This window comes from Trichomonas vaginalis, chromosome I, assembly GCF_026262505.1.
Source record: "Trichomonas vaginalis G3 chromosome I, whole genome shotgun sequence".
Classification (NCBI taxonomy): Eukaryota; Parabasalia; order Trichomonadida; family Trichomonadidae; genus Trichomonas; species Trichomonas vaginalis.
The window spans coordinates 13211725-13234990 of record NC_067203.1 but is presented as its reverse complement, the minus strand read 5'-3'; the positions used below and the strand labels follow the sequence as shown (position 1 = coordinate 13234990).

The 23266-nt window shown below is 31.0% G+C and overlaps 6 protein-coding genes across 6 annotated transcripts, besides 3 other annotated features; 5 read left to right on the top strand and 1 right to left on the bottom strand.

Moving 5' to 3' along the window:
* Positions 1-190: 190 nt before the first annotated feature.
* Positions 191-6182, bottom strand: TVAGG3_0979180 (nuclear pore membrane glycoprotein GP210-related family; the record flags this gene model as incomplete). The annotated part of the gene is made up of 1 exon (XM_001329041.2): positions 233-4771. The coding sequence occupies one exon, from the start codon at positions 4769-4771 to the stop codon at positions 233-235; it is 4539 nt and encodes a 1512-aa protein (XP_001329076.1).
* Positions 6183-7171: 989 nt separating this feature from the next.
* Positions 7172-8373, top strand: TVAGG3_0979170 (glycogen cell differentiation involved in embryonic placenta development; the record flags this gene model as incomplete). The annotated part of the gene is made up of 1 exon (XM_001329042.1): positions 7189-8331. The coding sequence occupies one exon, from the start codon at positions 7189-7191 to the stop codon at positions 8329-8331; it is 1143 nt and encodes a 380-aa protein (XP_001329077.1).
* Positions 8374-10075: 1702 nt separating this feature from the next.
* Positions 10076-11958, top strand: TVAGG3_0979160 (uncharacterized protein; the record flags this gene model as incomplete). Its single annotated transcript, XM_001329043.1, has 1 exon — positions 10081-11646. The coding sequence occupies one exon, from the start codon at positions 10081-10083 to the stop codon at positions 11644-11646; it is 1566 nt and encodes a 521-aa protein (XP_001329078.1).
* A 418-nt stretch (positions 11959-12376) lies between these two features.
* Positions 12377-13160, top strand: TVAGG3_0979150 (acetylation-dependent protein binding; the record flags this gene model as incomplete). The annotated part of the gene is made up of 1 exon (XM_001329044.1): positions 12377-13153. The coding sequence occupies one exon, from the start codon at positions 12377-12379 to the stop codon at positions 13151-13153; it is 777 nt and encodes a 258-aa protein (XP_001329079.1).
* Positions 13161-13345: 185 nt separating this feature from the next.
* On the top strand, positions 13346-14759 carry TVAGG3_0979140 (uncharacterized protein; the record flags this gene model as incomplete). The annotated part of the gene is made up of 1 exon (XM_001329045.1): positions 13821-14759. One exon carries the CDS (start codon positions 13821-13823, stop codon positions 14757-14759), a length of 939 nt encoding a protein of 312 aa, XP_001329080.1.
* A 1825-nt stretch (positions 14760-16584) lies between these two features.
* Positions 16585-17276: a mobile genetic element.
* Positions 17277-22598: a mobile genetic element.
* Positions 20033-21736, top strand: TVAGG3_0979120 (MULE transposase domain-containing protein; the record flags this gene model as incomplete). The annotated part of the gene is made up of 1 exon (XM_051253914.1): positions 20033-21736. The coding sequence occupies one exon, from the start codon at positions 20033-20035 to the stop codon at positions 21734-21736; it is 1704 nt and encodes a 567-aa protein (XP_051079488.1).
* Positions 22599-23266: part of a mobile genetic element that runs on past the window's edge.

Below are 23266 nucleotides of genomic sequence, written 5' to 3'. Positions count from 1 at the left end.
TTAGATTCTCCCTATTTGCTGAATCTTATGAAAGAAATGCTACAAAGGGTGCAGCCAACAGGAAGGGAATAAATGTGTATAGCTATATATTCCTGTAGCCATAGCAATAATATCAGAAATGCGATAAATATTTAATAATTTTTGGATTCAATTTGATCATCTATCCTAAAAAGATGATAATAAGTTAAAAAAAATTATTTAAAAAAAATCTAAGAAAAAAATAAATATAATGTTAGTTTCGAGTCTTATAAGGAGAGAAAGCAGGTAAGTTTCCACTCTGTCCTAACATGTAAGCAGCGTATAAACCAAGGACTACTGTGCAGATAACAGAGAGGATGAAGAGTAATCTATCCCACAAGTTTGGCTGTACTACAGCTACGTTTGTTGGGTTAATGTCTATTTCTACTCTTTCGCCAACAGCTTCAGTCTTTGTTCCGTTGTATTCGAGTATGACCTTTCCTTGTCCGTTGAATCTCTTTGTGGCCTTGATGATAAATCCACCGTTTTCTGGGAATTCTACTTCATAATGTGCATCCTTATAAACAATGATTTCATCCTTGGATGGCTTGACTGGGATGAACTTGGAAGGATGTTCCTTTGTCAACATGATCTGCATGTATGAAGGAACTCCCCAAACATCAGACTCATAGATGATCTTCTTGTGTCCTGTGACCTCAAGTCCTGTGATTCTTGAAGTAATTGTAGCGTTCAAATCAATGTATTGTGGGCATGTTCTCTTAGAATATAGTATAACTTGGCAATAAGCATTGGACAAGTTATTAGGACTGACAACCTTAACTTCACCACATGATGGAGCATTCCATGAGCATGACAACTGGATATCATTTGGAAGATAAACTTGTTGTCCTGCAGCAGATCCGATTGCTCCTGTATACGATGGCTCAATGGCATACTCCTTCATTGGAATGCGCTCGTTGATTTGGATTTGTCTCAATTCAACGACTGTGATTGGAGTTGTATGCTTGTTGTCGCAAGAGATTGTGGATCTTCCGCCCTTTACAGCCTTGGCAAGACCGTAATCATTGATTGTGACAACATAGTCGTTGGATGATGACCATCTTGGGCGTTTGGCAGCGCAAGAGAACTGAAGTGATGCACCCTTCATTACAAATGGAGCTTCTGGATAAACCATGGAATGGGAAATCAATGTAGTGTTCTTAACAGCATAGTTCTTTCCATCAGCGAATGTGAACTGGACATATGTTGGCTCTTCGACTTCACCGAATGAGTATCTTTCGTTGTTGAGAATGGCCTCTTTGGAAACGTTGTACTTAAGGTTGTCATGAGAGAACTCTGTGTACTGCTGTCCATTGATGTCTAATGGAATTGGAAGGATTGAAGCTGCGTCAGTCTGTAAATAGAGTTCTTCTGGTGTTGAAACAGTGACTTGTGTAACTTGCCACTGCTGCTTGTAATCTGTCTTAACGACGTATCTTCCTGGTTTTGTGCCAGTGATTGTTCCATTTTGGACATTCAATCCCTTTTCGCTGCAAAGGACTGAGTGGTTGGCTGGAAGGTTGTTCTTTACTTTGATTGTGTATGGATGGTTAACTGGGATTGATATTTCTCTTGGTGTCTCAAGTTCAAGTTTGTCATCAACTTCGATGTACTGTGCAACTGATTCAAGAAGACTTGTAACATTAACATAAATTGATTGATTGCTATTGGCTCTAATGATGACGGAGTTATCATAGAGCTTCTCCCACTGGTTGTTTCCTTCGATAATCCAAGTAGTTGTTCTTGGGATAATTGGTCCAATGTCTGTTTCAAAGATTGGAGTCAAATGGATGATGGAATCAACGTATGGGTGTTCTGGGAACTGAAGGATCTTGAAATCTTTGATGTGAAGAACGTGAATAGTAAGGTTGGCTTCACCAAGAATTGGTTTGCCTTCGATGCGGGCGGTAATAACACATTTTCCTGCACTGACTGCTCTGAGAATGTTACCGTCCATGTTGGCAACATCTTTATCTGTTGTGCTGAATATAACAATGTCGTTCTTGCCAGCACCGATGATGTGTGGGATTAATGTTTCGCCTGGGAACATTGTGACGTTCTCTGGGTCAATCATGATCTTGTTGAGCACGATTAATATCCTAGAACCAGATAACCCTAATGCTGACATGACAATGTCGATTCTGCCCTCGGAAGTAGCAGTAATCGCCCACTCATTGTCATGATCATGAGTTAATCCTGGAGTAGATGCTGTGTAATCTTCAAATGTTGTTGGGATTTCGTTGTTGAATGCGCTGAGAACGTGTGGTTTGAATCTAACAATAGTTCCAACTACACAGACATCCGGGCCTTCAATGACAAGTCTAGCTGGTGCTTCTGTTCGGACAACTATTGTTTCCTTATATTCATCAATGAAATAGTCCTTGACTGTAACCTTTCTTTCAAGGTTAGCCTTTGATGGCATCAATGTAAGAGAGTTACCATCGATTGTGGCACCTGATCCAGAAACAATAGTATAGTTTCCTGTGCCGCCAGAAATTGGGATGCTGACACCAGTTTCGGATTTATCATAAATGGAGATGTTTTCTTGTAAAGTGATCTTCTGAATTGGAATGACTTTGACTGAAACTGGTCTGACTTGTAATGATTCTGGCATGATAACAGTAATAAGAGTTTCATCGTCAAGTAATGGAATCTGAGATGTCTTGTTGAAGACTCTGTCACCAACTTGAATGATCTGCTTTGGATGAGAATATTCACCAATTAGATTTTTACCTTCTGAAAAAGCAAAGATCTTGAGTTCTGGCTGATGAATTGCTGGGATTTTGACATCCTTGCCCTGTAAATCAAGGATCTCAGTAGTATTAACTGTTGATTTAGCAAGTCCACTCTCTGGAATGTTCTTTGACTTAGGATCAATAACTACGATTGCTATTGAATCAATCTTGATAGCTCTGACTTGGAATTCAACAGAATCTGGTCTGGGAGATGGGTTAGCCGCTGTCTTCTCGTTAACAACACTGAGTTTGCACATGCCATTGTATGAGCTACGTAAGCGAAGATAAGTGTCATCAATTAATTCTACTTTGGCATTGCCACATGTGATTGTAGCCTTTGGTTTCTTAGAATCCGGCCATTGCATTGGACCATCTTGGCGGTCGAGATTTGGTGTTTCTTCTTCAACATTATCAACGGTGATAATCTTTGTAACAGATAGTGGTTCATAAACACCAATTAATGTGATTTGTTCGTAGTCTGTGATCTTGCATGTGATTGTTGCAAAGCCTTTGGAAATAGATGTAAGGATATCATCCGAATCATGAACAATGTTTGGCTGTGCTGATGTGACAGTGAATGGATCAAGGTGTGTGAATGGTCTTCCACCCTGAGATCTGACTTGGAATGTGTAGCTGACATTCTCGTTTGGAATGAACTCTGTACGTGGGAATACAAATCTTGGATCAACCATTTTTTCAATGGTGACATGGAGGATTGCATCAACATTCAATATGTTGTCGTGTGCAATGACTTGATACTTGCCAACTTCGTAGGAGATGATGTTATGGAACATGCCAATGATAATTCCTTTAATATTGGGTGTGCTCCATGTGAAATCACCACTGCCATAAATAAGGTTGGGATAATATTCATTGTGGTGAAGTGGTAGAACAACATCATCTGGATCAAATCTTGGTCTCTCGTAAACATGGACTCTGAATTGTGTTGACTTACCAAAAGCAGTAGCGGTAACTGTGTGATTACCAAGATTCTTATATTCATCTGTGAGTTGCCAATCAATGTGAGCTGGTTTGTCAAGTATATTATTATTATGATCATAGAATATTGCGCCATCAGTCGATGGTGCTTCTCCTATTATAATCCATTGTTCTGGAATGAATATCTTTGATGGCGAAACAACTTCTATATTCATATCAACTCTGTTAAGGGCGAATTCTTTATTTGTAACACGGACTTGTGTGGTACCGATATGAACAGCGTGAATTCTGGCACTTTGGTCAACTGTAACTATATTTTCATCTTGAGAACTGAAGAAGTACTTTTCTTTTGGAAGATCGATCTGATCACAACTGTTGTTATATGTGTTGTAATTTTTCTTGCAAAGCTTAGCTTGGAAATTGCATCCTGGAAGCATTGTCTTGGAGCTTGGAAGAAGATAAATTGGATCAATAATTGTGATTGTAACGTTAGGAACAATAACTGTGTTGGCGATCTTGGCACCTAGGGAGAACTTACCGGGTAAAATGCCTTGAACGAAAATGTGGGATTCGAGTTTACTACCGATTGTGTCACGATCTATTTCACCTTGGGACAAACGTCTGATTACTGAGGAATTAAAGATCCACTCAACGTCGTAGCCGTCAAGTGTTTCAATAATGTCTCCAAATTCATTTTTCGGTTTTATACTATATTCATCGATGGTTATATTAGTGTATAAGTATTTTCGTCTTGTCTCAATAACAGCTGAATGAATTCCTTCAATATAAACAGGAAATATGATCGGTTCATCGCTTGGAGAGGTAACACTTATATTAACTCGTTCTGGATTTGGTCCTTCATGATGAACAACTAACATAGCAGAGCTCTGATCTCTTCTTGATGGATTAGGTTGAACGGTTAAAAGTTTTTCGTTTAATGAAACAAATTTAACATTACCTCTATAAGCTGTGAGATTAAATGTGGGTGATTTATGGTCTTTTAATTTAAATGGCAGCACAATGTTGTATTCCGAAAATTGGATTTTCGAACAGCCATGGAGAAATAGGAAAGATAACATAAACTTATAAATAAAAAAAAAGTGAGGTCATTTTATTTTTATCCCGCAAAGTCCAAAATTTAATCTAATATGAAAAATATGATATCGTACTTTCACAAATAAATATTTGACTTGATTTGTATAAATTGGCGCCAAAAAAAAATGCACCTACCAAAGCAATGACTCTTTACCAAAGTGCGGTATATTTCCAGAAACTGTAATAAGATATTCAACTGGGTTTCTTAAGATTTCATCGATTTTATCATAGCTTCTAACATTACTATGAGGCAGATGACTCATAGCCTCTTTTTCAATCATTTCTCCTGACTTAATAATGGTTTGGAAGAACGCGTATGAAGAAATCATTGAATACTCAAATAATCGAATCAAAAACGATGAATCATAATGTGTCAGTAAAGCAATAAAATGTAATATAATATTAGGCAGAAACAACGAGAGCTCCTGACATAATCTGAATAATTAAGGCAAAATTGCGTGTTGTGTTTCCTGCCATGAACAAAAAGCTTGCGGCTAATCCCGGGACTATTAAACCTATCAAATTACCAAATAGCGTAATCATTGGATTTGAAAAAGATCATAATGAAGATTAAAGATAATTATCAAAAATAAGGATGGAACTAGGCACATGATTTTGTAAAAATTCTGATTCTGTCTTACTAATGGAGAATATTCGGCAAATAATTCAGATGACATCCTCCAGAGGCCAAATATTGAAAAGTATCGATTAATTATTTCTGGAAAATAGCGATCCATCATGAATAAAGATGAAAGAATAATAACAATTGTTGATCTTTGAGTGGAAGCTGCTTTTCGTTTGATATAAAATAGAATAAATGCCAATAGTAAAGTAGCAAATAATATATATTGGGCAATTTCAAGGATCATCGATGTTTCTACGCGTATTCTCTTGAATATGGCTTAATTCGACTGTTTTGTTAGGACATTGTATAAATGAGTAACCAACATTGTAGTCTTTAGCATACGAAATGTTGATTTTAACAGACATTTAAAATTTAAACTTTATAAGGAGTTCAACAAGATTCCTTATATGTTTTCTAAAATTTTATGAGATTTCGAATATAAAATGATTATATGACTGATTTTATATACAAATGAAATCTTGGTTTTTAAAAATGAAGATCTAAGCCTACGACTCTTCTTTACCGAAAGAAATAACCCATTGACACACGTTTTGCAGAGCATCACTTATTTCTCTTCTAATCTCAATCTGACTATTATCTGATCAACTGATAATTCTCCACCGAAAAATATTGATTTTATGATTCAATCTATCAATTCCTTTTAAGGGTTTCGTTTTGCTAAAATTGTCACTTTTATAGCATATTTGTTTTTGGATGTTTTGCGAAACCAAAAAAAAAACTATGATATACAATGTGTGTGTAAAGAAAATACTTTATTTACTAGTTAAAAAATCATTTGGTATTGATCAAGTTATTTTTTCTGGATAAGATATTATATGGATAATTGGATAGAAAATACAATTATATAATCTTGTACCTGGTTTAATTAAGCTAATTGTCATCAGAAACTTGTAATTTTTATGAATTTCAGATTTTCTTTTCATTACTGCTTTTCTTAATAGGTCAACTTCTTATTTACGTTATAAAGTATGATATTTACAAATATCAAGTTATCGTGTTTTTTGAGAAATTATGAGAAACAAACAAAATGAAAAAGATTAGGAATAGCAATGAATATTGATGTGGGTATAGAAAATGTAAGAGATATGAATGCAAAGCAATCAGTATTTAGGACATTGACCATAGATTTCGAAAAAAAATGCTGCATATTGAGCGAAAACTATGATTTATATTATAAGGCTGTCATTTAAAGCATAATGAAACTATTCCCTTTTCATTTTAATCGAATAAGATAGTAAAGATTTTTGAATTAGCTAGAAACTGATGAGATGTTTTCACAAATCAGATTTTTAATCTCTATAATGCATAATTCACTCAATATCTCAATTTTGATATTGCGAGATATTTTTGCTATCGGTTTCGCAATTTTGACACAATAGCAAGAGGGTTCTATAAGCATTATTATCAACGTAGAATCTGAATATCATATCAGAAAATGTCGCAAATCCGACATTTACCCGACCAAATAGCAAAAATAATTGAATACTTTTCGCACAAAACTTTAAAAATCGATAAAAATATGAAATATAGATATTAAAGAGACTTTTTATATAATATTCATAAAGATTTTCCAAAAATATGATACCGCAAAATTAAAAAAGTGACGTCTTGAGTGGAGTCAAAGGTCGAAATTGCTAGCTAAATGTTTTTTTAGCGAAATTGCGTATTGTACGTTTTTTTCGCAAAACGAAACCCTTATTCCTTTTTATTTTATCTTTTCGTTACACGAAATAAAACAAAAAGTGGCAAAGAAATATGTCTGAAGCTCTTTTTGTCATCAAAGAAGGGTGGCTGACGAAGCGAGGTGGGTTATTTAAGACTTGGCATAAACGCTGGTTTTATATTATTGGAAAAACGCTATTTTATGCTAAAGAACCAGGAATTGGCGAAAAAGGTAAAATTTTACTAGATAAAAAAGTTTCAATTGCAATAGCACCTGAGAGCAAAAAGTCATTTTCATTCAAAATTATTACTCCAGCTCGAATTTACATTATTTCAGCTCCAGATGAAGCTACCCGCGCTTCATGGGTTAAAATATTAAGCAGCGTCATTGACGAAAGCGGGCAAAGTGCACAGTTGACAGAGGAAGACATTCAAGTTGTTCATCCTATAGATAATAATAATTTACATATCATTCAGACGATTTCAAGGAAAGATAATCCAATCGAATTATATATCATGAAAGCATATAACAAAGTGCCCAGCGACCCGCGTTTCCAAGAACAAGTTCAAATTCGTACATCTTTTCTTAAAACAAGGCTTTCTTACTTCAATCCCATCAAATATATTTTACAGACAGATAATGACGTTAAATTGTTTTATGAATACCTCCCTTATGGCTCTCTTAGTAAAAAGATCGAAAATGAAGGCAATTTATCAGAAGATTCAGCACGTATGTATATTGCCCAAGTCTTAACGTGCTTAGATAACCTACATAAAAACAGAATCATCTACAAAGATCTTAAAATGTCAAATGTTTTGATAAATAAAGAAGGTCTTATCATAGTTACAGATCCAGGACTCCATCTTCAACCAGAAATCTCGGAATACGTAGCTCCAGAAGTAATTAAAAGCTTGCCAATTACCGAATCTGCAGATTGGTACTCTGCAGGCATAATTTTATATGAAATGATATGCGGACTCCCTCCATATTGGGAGAAAAACCAAGATGCATTGACAAAAGTTATTTTAAATGGAACATTAAGATTCCCTCATCATGTTTCTCGAAAAGCCAAGAATATCTGTGCTCGCCTGCTTGAGAAATCTCCTGATAAGAGACTTGGAGCAGGAGAACTCGGCTTTGAAGAAATTAAACGCGATGAATTTTTCGCAAACTTGAATTGGGAGTCTATTGCTAACGGAACCTTCAAAGTGCAATGGCAACCGCCTTCCTCTTAATTGTGTCTTCTGTTTATTTATGTAAATGGTTTATTAATTTGTTATATTTTATTTTAATGCAAAGTTTTTTTTATATATTCAATAAGTTATTAAAAATAACTTGGAAAATTGATAGTTTGGATATTCAAGCTTTAAGTCAAATTAAAAATAAAAATATTATTTTGCCTGGAATTGAAATAAGCGCATGACAGCATAGATTCAAATCATGCAAAAACAGTAGCTTAAATTTCTGAAAAGTTCTGGCTTGCATCTGAAGATTGATCTAAAAAATCGTAAAAATGCTATAATTATAATTGTTAAAATAAGGGTTTCGTTTTGCGAAAAAAACGTACAATACGCAATTTCGCTAAAAAAACATTTAGCTAGCAATTTCGACCTTTGACTCCACTCAAGACGTCACTTTTTTAATTTTGCGGTATCATATTTTTGGAAAATCTTTATGAATATTATATAAAAAGTCTCTTTAATATCTATATTTCATATTTTTATCGATTTTTAAAGTTTTTGCGAAAAGTATTCAATTATTTTTGCTATTTGGTCGGGTAAATGTCGGATTTGCGACATTTTCTGATATGATATTCAGATTCTACGTTGATAATAATGCTTATAGAACCCTCTTGCTATTGTGTCAAAATTGCGAAACCGATAGCAAAAATATCTCGCAATATCAAAATTGAGATATTGAGTGAATTATGCATTATAGAGATTAAAAATCTGATTTGTGAAAACATCTCATCAGTTTCTAGCTAATTCAAAAATCTTTACTATCTTATTCGATTAAAATGAAAAGGGAATAGTTTCATTATGCTTTAAATGACAGCCTTATAATATAATCATAGTTTTCGCTCAATATGCAGCATTTTTTTTCGAAATCTATGGTCAATGTCCTAAATACTGATTGCTTTGCATTCATATCTCTTACATTTTCTATACCCACATCAATATTCATTGCTATTCCTATCTTTTTCATTTTTGTTTGTTTCTCATAATTTCTCAAAAAACACGATAACTTGATATTTGTAAATATCATACTTTATAACGTAAATAAGAAGTTGACCTATTAAGAAAAGCAGTAATGAAAAGAAAATCTGAAATTCATAAAATTACAAGTTTCTGATGACAATTAGCTTAATTAAACCAGGTACAAGATTATATAATTGTATTTTCTATCCAATTATCCATATAATATCTTATCCAGAAAAAATAACTTGATCAATACCAAATGATTTTTTAACTAGTAAATAAAGTATTTTCTTTACACACACATTGTATATCATAGTTTTTTTTTGGTTTCGCAAAACATCCAAAAACAAATATGCTATAAAAGTGACAATTTTAGCAAAACGAAACCCTTACTTGACCTATTAAGAAAAGCAGTAATGAAAAGAAAATCTGAAATTCATAAAAATTACAAGTTTCTGATGACAATTAGCTTAATTAAACCAGGTACAAGATTATATAATTGTATTTTCTATCCAATTATCCATATAATATCTTATCCAGAAAAAATAACTTGATCAATACCAAATGATTTTTTAACTAGTAAATAAAGTATTTTCTTTACACACACATTGTATATCATAGTTTTTTTTTTGGTTTCGCAAAACATCCAAAAACAAATATGCTATAAAAGTGACAATTTTAGCAAAACGAAACCCTTAGTTAAAAATATCTTATATAATGGGACAACCCGTTTTTGAATAAATCATAGCTAATTCACTTTTGACTACTGACATTTTTTTTAGATAAATGAACCTAAAATTTACTGACATCTATGACAGCAACGCAAACGAATTGAAAGACATTATTGATAAAAAAGAGTTCACAAGCAAAATCCAAAGTGTTGAACACGCTATTGAACTACTAAAATTTTCATCAAATTTTTCTTGCGAGACTGCTTTAAATTTAATCAAGCAACTTCAAAAGAAATTCAAAAACGAGCAAATTGCCAGTATTTTATGCAACATTAATATTAATTTCAAGAATTTTGAAGATCTTTTTAATTACTTGTACAAAACAGCAGAAATATTGCAAATAAAATTTTTAGAATCTATTGTGAATTGTTTGTTGGTTGATTCTGATACTAAAAAATTGGCTGAACATATATTCGAAAAACTTGTTGGCGTCGAAAATTTAAACTCTGATGATGCAACTAAAACATCAAATCAACCAGAAAAACAACCAACAAACTCTGATGATGCAACTAAAACATCAAATCAACCAGAACAACAACCAACAAACTCTGATAATAGTATACGAGCACGGAACAAGAACCATATAATTAAACAATACAATGCAGAAGAAATACGTAAAATTTTTATGGCGAATAAGAATAATTACACAATAAGTCCTGATAACAAAGCATCGAAATTTATCAATATTATCAAAAACAATCAAATAGCAGCCGGAGAATTTTTTTATAAATATCTAAATCAAGATGAGATTAAAAAAGAAGTCGAATCATATAAAACAATTGAACATTTTGATATTGATTATTATATTAAATCATATTTATCAACAATCAACGATGATACTCAATCAACAAGTTCTTATGTTGCTAGATCATCTAATCGATTGAATGATACTCAATCAACAAGTTCTTATGTTGCTAGATCATCTAATCGATTGAATGATACTCAATCAACAAGTTCTTACGGTGCTAGATCATCTAATCGATACGGTGATACTCAATCAACAAGTTCTTATGTTGCTAGATCATCTAATCGATTGAATGATACTCAATCAACAAGTTCTTATGTTGCTAGATCATCTAATCGATTGAATGATACTCAATCAACAAGTTCTTACGGTGCTAGATCATCTAATCGATACGGTGATACTCAATCAACAAGTTCTTATGTTGCTAGATCATCTAATCGATTGAATGATACTCAATCAACAAGTTCTTATGTTGCTAGATCATCTAATCGATTGAATGATACTCAATCAACAAGTTCTTATGTTGCTAGATCATCTAATCGATTGAATGATACTCAATCAACAAGTTCTTACGGTGCTAGATCATCTAATCGATTGAATGATACTCAATCAACAAGTTCTTATGTTGCTAGATCATCTAATCGATTGAATGATACTCAATCAACAAGTTCTTGTGATAATGACCACAGAAGATCACAGAGTAAACCTCCGTATAATGTGCAAACAATGATTACTGGAGGTTCCCAAGCCGGAGATAAACGCAAAGATCGCAAATTACTAAATGATGTAAAAGAACCATCCTCAGTAACCCCATCAGCATCCAATAAATTCGAAAATGAAATGAGTAACTTTCAACGCAATGCTAAGAGGAAATAGCTTTTTTTACAATAGTCATCAATCGATGATAAAAAAAAGTATTATGTTTTTATAGCTTTACTTCACTATATAGTTATGGCTGGAAAATTCGGCGATAACTAGGTGGAGTATTATTGTATAACTGTTTAGACCTTTAATTCGGCAATAACTATTTAGTACTGTATATATACGCTTCGATCTATTTATTAATTTCTACATGTAAATGCATACTGTTTTTCTTAAAAATTTAAATCCAATATAGGAGTGATGCCACTCCCAAAATAGGCAATTTAGCATATCTATTTATTTTAGTAAATAATTACTTATATCGTGTTTTCATACAAGTGCAAAAAATGCGCAAAAACGATTATTTTAAATTCAATCTGTGCATTATTTGTGTATTTAAAAATCAATCCTTGTAAAGTAGTCAAAATGAATGTAATTTTTCCTGTTATATTTTTTGCATATGCATCTGTTGCCATTCTTTATTAATGGATTTGATTTTTAATAATGGCCAACTTCAAAATTTTTCAAATACGCAAAAAATAGACAAATTCAATTTTAAATAATCGTTTTTGCACATTTTTTGCACCCTGTGTAAAACCCCTTATAATCATAAAAATTGTTCGCATATTTATTATGGATCTAATATCCACATCAGATACCAATTCTAAACATCATAGAGAGAAAGCTATGAACGCATTTTTTCCAAAATTTGAAAAATAAATTGAAAAGTGACAAATTTAATTAAATGAATGATTTTGAACGACAAGCTACGCTTAAAATAACTACTCAGCTTATGGAATATAAAATTGCGTGCGTTTTTTGCGAACCTATCGATTTAAATAGTCCTGATTTTGCTGATTACGCTCGTTATATCAAACAACCTATGGATTTACTTACTGTTAAAAATAAAATACTATCAAACTCATATTCGAGTGCTGATCAATGGAAGGCCGATGTAGATTTAGTTTTTTCAAACGCAATTTTATATTATAGGAAAACAGACACTTTACATATACTTGCAGAACAAATGAAATTTTGGTTCAATAATCTATTAGAAAAATATCCTGTTAATCCATCAAAATGGCAAGAAGCCTTAGAACGCGCCTCATATAGTTATATGAAATTATTAATTAACACAAAATCTTGTCGGCCTACTTTTCCTAATAAAATATTACAAATCACGAATCCAACCGATGAATATGTTCCCCCAGCAATTGAAGATACACCTCCACAGAAACAATACCGTAAACAAGAGCCACCTTCAGTTGAAGTTCCTGCTGAAAAGCCAAGAAAACTACCAAAGGAGCAGCCTGTCGTAAATGGACCAATGAACGAATCAGAAAAATTGAAACTTGCTAAAGCTATTAGAGAAATCACTGATGAAGCTAAACTAGTTACAATACTAACTCTACTACAGGCAAAGGAACCTGCATTTGGCATCACAGAAAACTCTTCAATATCTCTTAATCAATTACAAGTTGGAACACTAAGAGAGCTTCGTAATTTAGTTAGATCATTTTAATTCCTCTGTATTTTCAAAAGAGTTTACTAGAATTAATATTATTATTCAATTTTTCTTGAAATTGTTGTTTGTTTGTATTATTATATGTGTATACTAAATATATTACATTTATTAATTGTAATTATTTAATTCAAAATTGGTAAAATTTCGATGAAAAATATATTTTTTTATCAATGAAATGGGATATACATGCTCTATATTCTCGATATCAATAATTTTGCATTTTTCTCACCTTTCTGGTATATATTGGGTGGATCAATTATATTCCTAGAAAAAAATCTCGACTGACCTTATATTGCAACTAATGATGTATTGTGTGTCATCATCAAATTAGTTAACATGATTATTTATTCATTTTTGTTATATCAAATCAAATAATTTCATGTTGAATCAATCAGCGATCAACAAATACTTTAGATTGATTCCAAAGGATTTTAAACTTACAATAAATGATAAATTATACATGGTTAACTCTCAGATTCTTATCAATATCTCCAAATTTTTCTCAAAATTACTACATGATAACCCAACAGTCAAAGAATACACTACATCAATCTCTATATCACCAGAAATCATTGATTTTTCTATAAATTTAATAAATTTAAATAGTTTTGAAATAAAAAATCCATTCGAACAATTTATATTTGCAGCACACTTCGATATTGAAATGATAATGACGAAAGTTACCAAAATTATCCAAGAACAAGTAAATCTAACGAATTGTTTCTTATATTTCCAAAAAGTTTTCAAATATCCAAACGCTTTTAGAGTTTTCATACCTTTTATTTTATTGAACAAAACAGAAATTTTGGATTTTGTTCTATACAGAGACGTTCCTCCTCAAATTATCAATATTTTATTTGAACTTGATGATCTTTTTGAAAGCGAAGATCATAAAGCTGAATTTCTACTTAAAAAGATCTTGATGACAGATAAGCATGATTTTCAAAGCTTTTCGTTGATTAATTTCCAAAAATTATCTCCATTATGTCTCCATAATTTAATAAATCACCAATATTCAGAAGAAATCATGAAAAATATCAATATGAGAATGAGCCAGACTCCAGAATTTACGAAATACATAGATGATCTTAAAAATCAATATTTGGAAGTATCAAAAGCCGAAATTTCTAAGCATAAAGAATTAGATCAATACAAAGAACGTCAGCAAGCTGTTAATACCGAGTTACTGAAGCATTCAGAATATTTATATATTATGACCATCAAAAAAGACTATATAATAGCTGATTTAGAGAATGCATGCACTATATGTCGAAATGCAAGTAATTTATTTATCAAATCCATAGAAGATGCTGAAAAAGCCAAAAATTTAAGAATTCACATTGAAGGATTGATGTCTTTGAGTGAAAAGTTTTACACTGCAATGGATTGGTTTGCAGGACAAAAGTTTGCCAATACTATATTCCCTGGATCTGCGAAATCCGCTTACGATTTTTCTGTAGAGTTACAGACGCAAATAAAAGGAGCAGAATGTATGCTTGATGGAATTATCCCTTCTGCTGCAAGCATAAACGCAACTTTGGCGTTTTTATCTGATATTGAAAGTACAATTATCAAAAATATGGATATCATTAGAAATATGTAAATACTTTGTTTTATTATTTCATGTGCATGAGAGATCATAACTATTTTTAACAAAAATATTGATATCATTAATAATTATTGAGAAAGCATAATCATTTTTACCATCATTATTAGAAATGACTATAGTCCGCAAAATTTGTACAGAAAGGACGCTCGCTCTCAAAAACGACCCCATTCGTTGTGAATATTTCATAGAAAGCCGATTTCATTCGAAGTTTCTTACTGAATTAGAGACTTTGGATGAATTTAGCCTTATTATCTTTTCAATTAGCCAATTTGCTCTATATTCAATCTACAAAGTTCTGACAAATCGTCTCATGCGGTGATGTACTTTGGAAAAAAAATGTCCCAGACATGTAAGTAGAGAATAGCAAACCTCTCCAAATTATTTTCAATTACTTTGAAAGGAAGGAACACTCAAGAAAGTTGCCAAATTTTAAATGCCTTTTTGTATCTTGTGTAATCATTGTTAGCAATCTTTATAATTGCTTCCTCATTGAAGTGCAGCGTTCATAGCTTTATCTGTTTTCCAATATTTATTCCGTTCACAATTCAAATTTTGTTTCAATCGGAATAATTAATGGAATAATTATAAATTGAAATAAAATTCACTAAATGGAATCAATTCATATGATATCCCTACGTTATGGAACCCATCTCATACGAATACTTTTTCCTGTTTGAAAAAAAAATCCTTTTCTTCATGGAATTTCCTAAAAAAAAATTTAAAGTTTTGATTTTTTAAAAACATTTTTTTCTATGATTGGCGCCAAGCAATTCTGTGAATTCTATACAGTGGCGAGGAATATCATTTCAAACTATCTACAATCCATGAGCGTTGATTGGGTAGAAAAACACTGCTTGGAAGTTCTTGATTACTCGACTAAAGGCGGAAAATTAACGCGTGGAGTTGTTTGCGCATCTGCTTTTATTGAGTCAACAGGATGCGATCCTGATTCCGAAGAAGCGAAAATAGGTTACACTATTGGCTGGGTGCTAGAACTGATGCAAGCGGCTTTTCTTATTGCAGATGACTTTATGGACCAAAGTGAAACCAGACGTGGTATGATTTGCTGGTATAAGATTGAATCTGTTAATGAGCAAGCCGTAAATGATGCAATGATTGTTGAAAATCTTGCATTTGTACTTTTAGACTCAGTTCGAAGCAAATTAAATATCAAATCTTATGCAAGATTAGTTCAGTATCTTCGTACAATCAATACAATCACAACAATGGGCCAAACACTCGATTTTATCAACAAAACAAAATCTTTCGAAAGCTACGAAGTTTCCGTTAGAAACAAAACATCACATTACTCATTATGTGCGCCAATTATCCTTGGACTAATTGCCAGCCAAAAATTCGAAGTTACAGACAAATTCGAAAGCATTGAAAAGTTTGCTCTAAGACTTGGCTACTATTTCCAAGTACAGGATGACTATTTCGATGTTTACGGCGATCCTCAAGTCACAGGAAAGATTGGGTCGGATATCAAAGATGGAAAGAACACATGGTTGTTCTGTAAGGCATACGAGCTAGCCAATGATGAGCAGAAAAAGACTTTGGACCAAAAGATCGGCCACGAAGAATTTGTCGAAGATATCAAAAAATTGTATGAAGAAATCAAAGTTAAAGAGGCTTATCACGAATTCGAGACCAATGAGGGAAAGGAACTTTACGCACAGTTAAATCATATCGAATCTAAATACCCGAAGAAAACAATCGAAGCTTTGGTCAAAAAAATAGTTGGCCGTGTATATTAGTTGTATTCTATTAAATAGATTATTTAAATATAGAATTTGAAATTCAAAAATTAGATATCTTTGGGCGCGTAAAGGGTTGGCGTCCTAAGGCGTCCCGATATAAACTATTCAATTTTTGAGAAGTTTACACCATAATTGAATAGTTTATGGCGTCCTGAGAGGAGATTTCAATGGGTATGGCGTCCTAAAAAAATAGAAGAAAATGATTTTTTCTCGATTTTTCTAGAAATTGAATTTTTTAAAAAAGAAAAAAAATCAAAACGTATACATTCAAGAAAGACTATAAATGAAGATTTTTCTATTTTTTTTTCATTCTAAAACATCTTTTTTTGGATAATTTTTTTTTAATAAATATGTAAGAAAGATTGAAGAAAAAGTAAATTTACTTTCAGAAAATTCGTTTTACATGATGTAAGACCCATAACAACTATAAATATTCAATTATTTAAAATAAAAAAAGAAAAACAGATTAAATGTATCTCACATCAAAATCCATTGACCTAAGGATGTTAAGTTTCTGTTTTTAAAAGTTGATATTTTTTTTTAATTTTAAGAAAATTAATAGCATGTTATTAGACAATAGGAGTGTAATGATATTGACTAAACAGAAATGAGAGAATAGAGATATAATTTTGATAAGCAATATTGCGAACAAATTCTGAAGTAAAATCGCGATCAATAATTGAAAATTACGATCATGTACTGAAAAATGACGATCGAATTGAATGAATAGAATTATATCTAAGAAAAAATAGGTAAAAAAGGGGGTTGGCGTCCTAGTGTAAATTTCTCAAAATTGTGATATTTACATCACATTTTTGAGAGGTTTATGGGCGTCCTAAGGGAAAATTGAATAGCTAGGGCGTCCCGAATTTTCATTCTAAGATTTAAATATATTATATACTTAAGTATAATACAAGCAATATAAAAATTAAATTTTTATTATGTTAACTTATAAGAAATTTTTTTGAATTATCGTCGATTTATTGTAATCTTTCCAGGCTATACTTTTGAAATCAACTTTACCTGTCATACGCATTAATGTAGTAGATGTCCAGGTGTAGCTATTATATCCCAGCAACATTGGTATTTTATCATTGTAAGATATCAAAATGAAGCGTTTTTTCAGATATAATTTTTCGTAAATTTTTCAAAAATAAGATGGTAAAAAAGCCTCGACTTGCTCGAAAAATAACAATTTTTTTACTTGTAAAAATAACCTTTTTACAGCATGGGCAGCTATTCAATCACTATTTCTTTTTCTAAAAGTATATTTTTCAAAAAAAATTAAGATCAAATTCGACAATTTCTTGATGAAAGCAAAAATATTACACATACTTCTAGATGCATGGGATAAAATATGCAATTATTCAATCAATTCGCATGATTTGAAAAAAAAAATCTAAATTTGATAAAAATGTAGAAATTTTTATTTTTGAACTTGAGATTCGATTTTTTTGATCCAATTTGTGAATTTTTTTTTGATCGGAATTTCAATTAATTTGTTGATCAAAAATGACCTCACAATGTTTGATCATAAGTGAAGTCATCTTCATGGGTATTTAGAAATTCCAAGAGAAATTGCTTATTTCTCGCAGATGTAATATCTGAGAAAATCGAATTTAAATATTCATAGAAACCCAAATCATTCTCCGGTTCGAATAATTCATCTGTTGCTTTTTCTGTTTTTTCTATGAATTTTAATAATTTGATTAATAAATCTTCATCAGGAAGAATTATTGCTGCATTTGTGATAAAATTCCATATTGAGGTAATATGGCAATAATTACATTTATAAAATGTAATTTTATCCAAATTTTTTTGGCAAATTCGCATAATAGCATTAATATTTGAAGCTGAGATTAAACCTGTGATTACTTCTGTAACTTTTGGAAAATCATCGCAATTTAATATCTCTTTATATTGAATTGAGAAATAAAAAAATCAAATGGATTCATTTCTTCAATTTCAAGGAGATTGTAAAAATTGATAGAAGTGTTATTGCAACAAATTGTATTTGCAGCAAAAAATATCATTTGCTCGATTCCATTTTTGGAATAAATTTGCTGGAACAATGTTAAATTAAAACAGTTGCTTAATTTTTCTTCATTGTTTTCATAAAAAAGTAACAAGTTTGCAACTGAAATTTCAAAATTTTGATAATTGCCAGTTATTTCAGTAAATATATATATTTGCTTTTCTTCATCTAAAAATGGCAAATATTGATTTGCAATATTAACTAAAGTTTGGGATAAATTGTTCCAGTTTGATTTTACAATTTGTGAGCACATTATGTAATATGTAAATTTATCCGCTTTGTAGGAATTTAAAATTGTTTGTTGTTCTGTTTCAGTTAAATTACTGAATTTTTCAAGATTAATATTGTGATAAAAAATAGAATCCTTGAAACATTCTGATATCTTTTCAATGTTTAAAACGGATGCTAAAAAATGTAAAAGAACTTCATCAGTCACTGTGATTTTTTTGAAAAATTTATCCCAATTCAAGCATCCAATTGATCTTTCTGTCATTGTACTTATGCATTGATAAAGTTGATTTAATGAATCCGAAGAATAATCATTATGCTTGACTAGTTGAGTTAGTTGATACAGACTGTCGTCAGCCATTTTAAAAAAATGAATAAAATTGTATAGTAAATTATATTTGTGAAATTTGTGACGCTACATTCAATCTAAGACCAATATCTCAAAGAATTCCTCATTTAAGTATTACTTTTCATTGTTTTTTAAAAAATATCTTTGCTTATTTGTTCACTTTTTTGACATTTATTATATGCTTTTTATCATATTTCCGATGATATGAATATATATTCTATATAAGAATGACGCTACATTCAATCTAAGACCAATATCTCAAAGAATTCCTCATTTAAGTATTACTTTTCATTTTTGATTCAATTTTCGAACGGTTTTCGTAAATTTTGCATCATTTCATTTTTTAATGGGAAAATCATCTATATTTAATCAAAAAAGAGCAAACTTTACAGACGAAAATAAAATATTTATCAGGGAACAATCTGATAAATACCAAAAATCAACATCGAGAGATGAAAAAACGAATATAATCAAACAAGTTCTTCAATATTTTAATATTAAATACGCCGAAAATGAATCTAAAGCTGTCAGAAGATATTTTAGTTATATTGCAGTTAAAAATATTCCCGCAGTTACTGGAAAATATCCTGATACAATTGTTCGCAAAGATATGCTTTATTCGCATGATCATACAAATATTATTAATTCAAATAATATTGAACGTTACTACCGTTGCATCGATCATTCTTGTCAAGCACGTTATTTAGTTAAAATTGAGAACAGTTCAGTTTCCGAAGATTTACAAAAGGAACATATACCCGAATGCAGACAATTTAAAAAGTTACAAAATGAAAAAAATGATCTTCATAAATCAATGACTCTGACAGAAATATACAATAAGGCAATGGCAAAATTTTCTGAAGACAACGGCACTTTTCAGCAGATTAAAAAATTTATGACAGAACTTGCTGTTGGTACTGATGAAAACCCATTAATTAAAGATTCATTGGTCAGGGAAGTTTATAATAAGTCCAGAAAATTTTCTGTTGGAGAAAAAATTACAGACGATGAAATTGCTAATTTTTGTTTAATAAATGGCGAGCAGTTTTTCATTGGCCATGATTTTCAAGCAAATTGTGAGACGATGTTTTTTGGTTTTGAGAAGGCAATTCAATTTGCAAAAGAAGCCACAGATTTATTTTGCGATGGAACTTTTAAAATTACACCAAAACATTTTCAAAAAGGACAGATGCTAACAATTATGATTTGTGAACCTTCAACAAATCAATATCTACCACTTTTATTTATATTCATGAAAAACCGCACATTTGAATCTTATAAGAAGGCATTTGAATATATTTTTACTGTCAAGGGTATTCAATTTTCAAAGCTAATTCAAATTCATTGTGATTTTGAAAAGGGAATGATAGAGGCACTTCAACAAATTTTCCCTAAAGTCCGTATAATTGGATGCCTATTTCATTTCAAACAAGCTTTACACAGGAAACTTGTAGCACTTTATACAAAAAATTTCAATACTTTACAAAATTCTTTATTTAAGCTATATTCTATTACTCCATTCATGTCTCATGAAGAATTTGTACTTACAATGCATATAATTAATCAAAATAAAGTTGATTCGATCAAAGATTATATTGATTATTTCAACAAAGTTTGGTTGCCGCACTACAATTTAATATCTCAATATAATAATGCAACTGCAATATTCACTAATGATTGCCTCGAGAGTATGCATTCAGAATTTTCTTCGTTAAAACATCCAAACATTTATGAAGCTATTAAGAAGATATCTCAAATCCAATTAGATAAATATAACGCCATCAAAAATAACCAGAAGATCGAGCGCCATATAAAAACCGTTATCACTGATAGCTACAAAAATTATATTCTTGACTGCTTTCAAAAAGAACTTGAGAAAACAATTTTTTCTATCAAACAATACAACGTAAGTGATCTTTCTTTGGCTCAGAACGAGATTTCTCCATATGGTTCCATAGAATCGAGTTCATTGTTCGAAAATATTCCAGTTCATGATGCAGATATACTCAAATCGATCGATCTAACAGATAAAGATACAATGATCACTAAGTTTATTAATGAAAAAAGAGAAAAAATTATGGCATTATTTAATGAAACATTAAATCATCCAGATTTTAATTCATCCACTCCAATTCAAACTAATTTTGAGCAAGCCGATACAAATCAAGGTTCAGATGCTCCAATTCGCTCCGAAAATTCAAATATTGCAGACTCTACAGATTTAGAACCAGAAAATCAAAACCATCCTTCTACAAATCAAATGTCTAGTAATCTAGAACATAAGCTGGACCTTCTTGATCATATTGAAAAACAATTATCGAAAATGCGCTCGTTATTGGGAATTCTTCCTACTACAAATGCTATTGTTGGGCCGTCAAAACAAGTTTCAGTTAATAGCAAGCAAAATTCTGAAAAAAATAAGAAAAAATCTTCCATAACAACAAAATCAAACAATAAAAAACAAAATTCATCCGACAATCCTCCTAAACGTAAAGCTCCTATTTCGGAAAGGATTCTCAGCGATAATAACTTATATTTTCAAGTTCATCGAAAGAGATCGAAAAGCAAACGTTCCACATCTACAGAGAAAAAGAATTGATATATGAAGTCTAATTCCTTTTATAACTACTATATTTTTATTCTTATGACTAAAAAATAATATATTATTTAACAATTTTCATTTTTTCTTTTAACAATTTCGTTTTATTTCCATTTATTGTTAAATGATTTTTAGCATACACCTTTCTTTGTTCATCTTCTAAATACAATTTATTTTTTCTTAGATATAATTCTATTCATTCAATTCGATCGTCATTTTTCAGTACATGATCGTAATTTTCAATTATTGATCGCGATTTTACTTCAGAATTTGTTTGCAATATTGCTTATCAAAATTATATCTCTATTCTCTCATTTCTGTTTAGTCAATATCATTACACTCCTATTGTCTAATAACATGCTATTAATTTTCTTAAAATTAAAAAAAAAATATCAACTTTTAAAAACAGAAACTTAACATCCTTAGGTCAATGGATTTTGATGTGAGATACATTTAATCTGTTTTTCTTTTTTTATTTTAAATAATTGAATATTTATAGTTGTTATGGGTCTTACATCATGTAAAACGAATTTTCTGAAAGTAAATTTACTTTTTCTTCAATCTTTCTTACATATTTATTTAAAAAAAATTATCCAAAAAAAGATGTTTTAGAATGAAAAAAAATAGAAAAATCTTCATTTATAGTCTTTCTTGAATGTATACGTTTTGATTTTTTTCTTTTTTAAAAAATTCAATTTCTAGAAAAATCGAGAAAAAATCATTTTCTTCTATTTTTTTAGGACGCCATACCCATTGAAATCTCCTCTCAGGACGCCATAAACTATTCAATTATGGTGTAAACTTCTCAAAAATTGAATAGTTTACATCAGGACGCCTTAGGACGCCAACCCTTTACGCGCCCGAAAAAATAAATTGTATTTAGAAGATGAACAAAGAAAGGTGTATGCTAAAAATCATTTAACAATAAATGGAAATAAAACGAAATTGTTAAAAGAAAAAAATGAAAATTGTTAAATAATATATTATTTTTTAGTCATAAGAATAAAAATATAGTAGTTATAAAAGGAATTACACTTCATATATCAATTCTTTTTCTCTGTAGATGTGGAACGTTTGCTTTTCGATCTCTTTCGATGAACTTGAAAATATAAGTTATTATCGCTGAGAATCCTTTCCGAAATAGGAGCTTTACGTTTAGGAGGATTGTCGGATGAATTTTTGTTTTTTATTGTTTGATTTTGTTGTTATGGAAGATTTTTCTTATTTTTTTCAGAATTTTGCTTGCTATTAACTGAAACTTGTTTTGACGGCCCAACAATAGCATTTGTAGTAGGAAGAATTCCCAATAACGAGCGCATTTTCGATAATTGTTTTTCAACATGATCAAGAAGGTCCAGCTTATGTTCTAGATTACTAGACATTTGATTTGTAGAAGGATGGCTTTGATTTTCTGGTTCTAAATCTGTAGAGTCTGCAATATTTGAATTTTCGGAGCGAATTGGAGCATCTGAACCTTGATTTGTATCGGCTTGCTCAAAATTAGTTTAAATTGGAGTGGATGAATTAAAA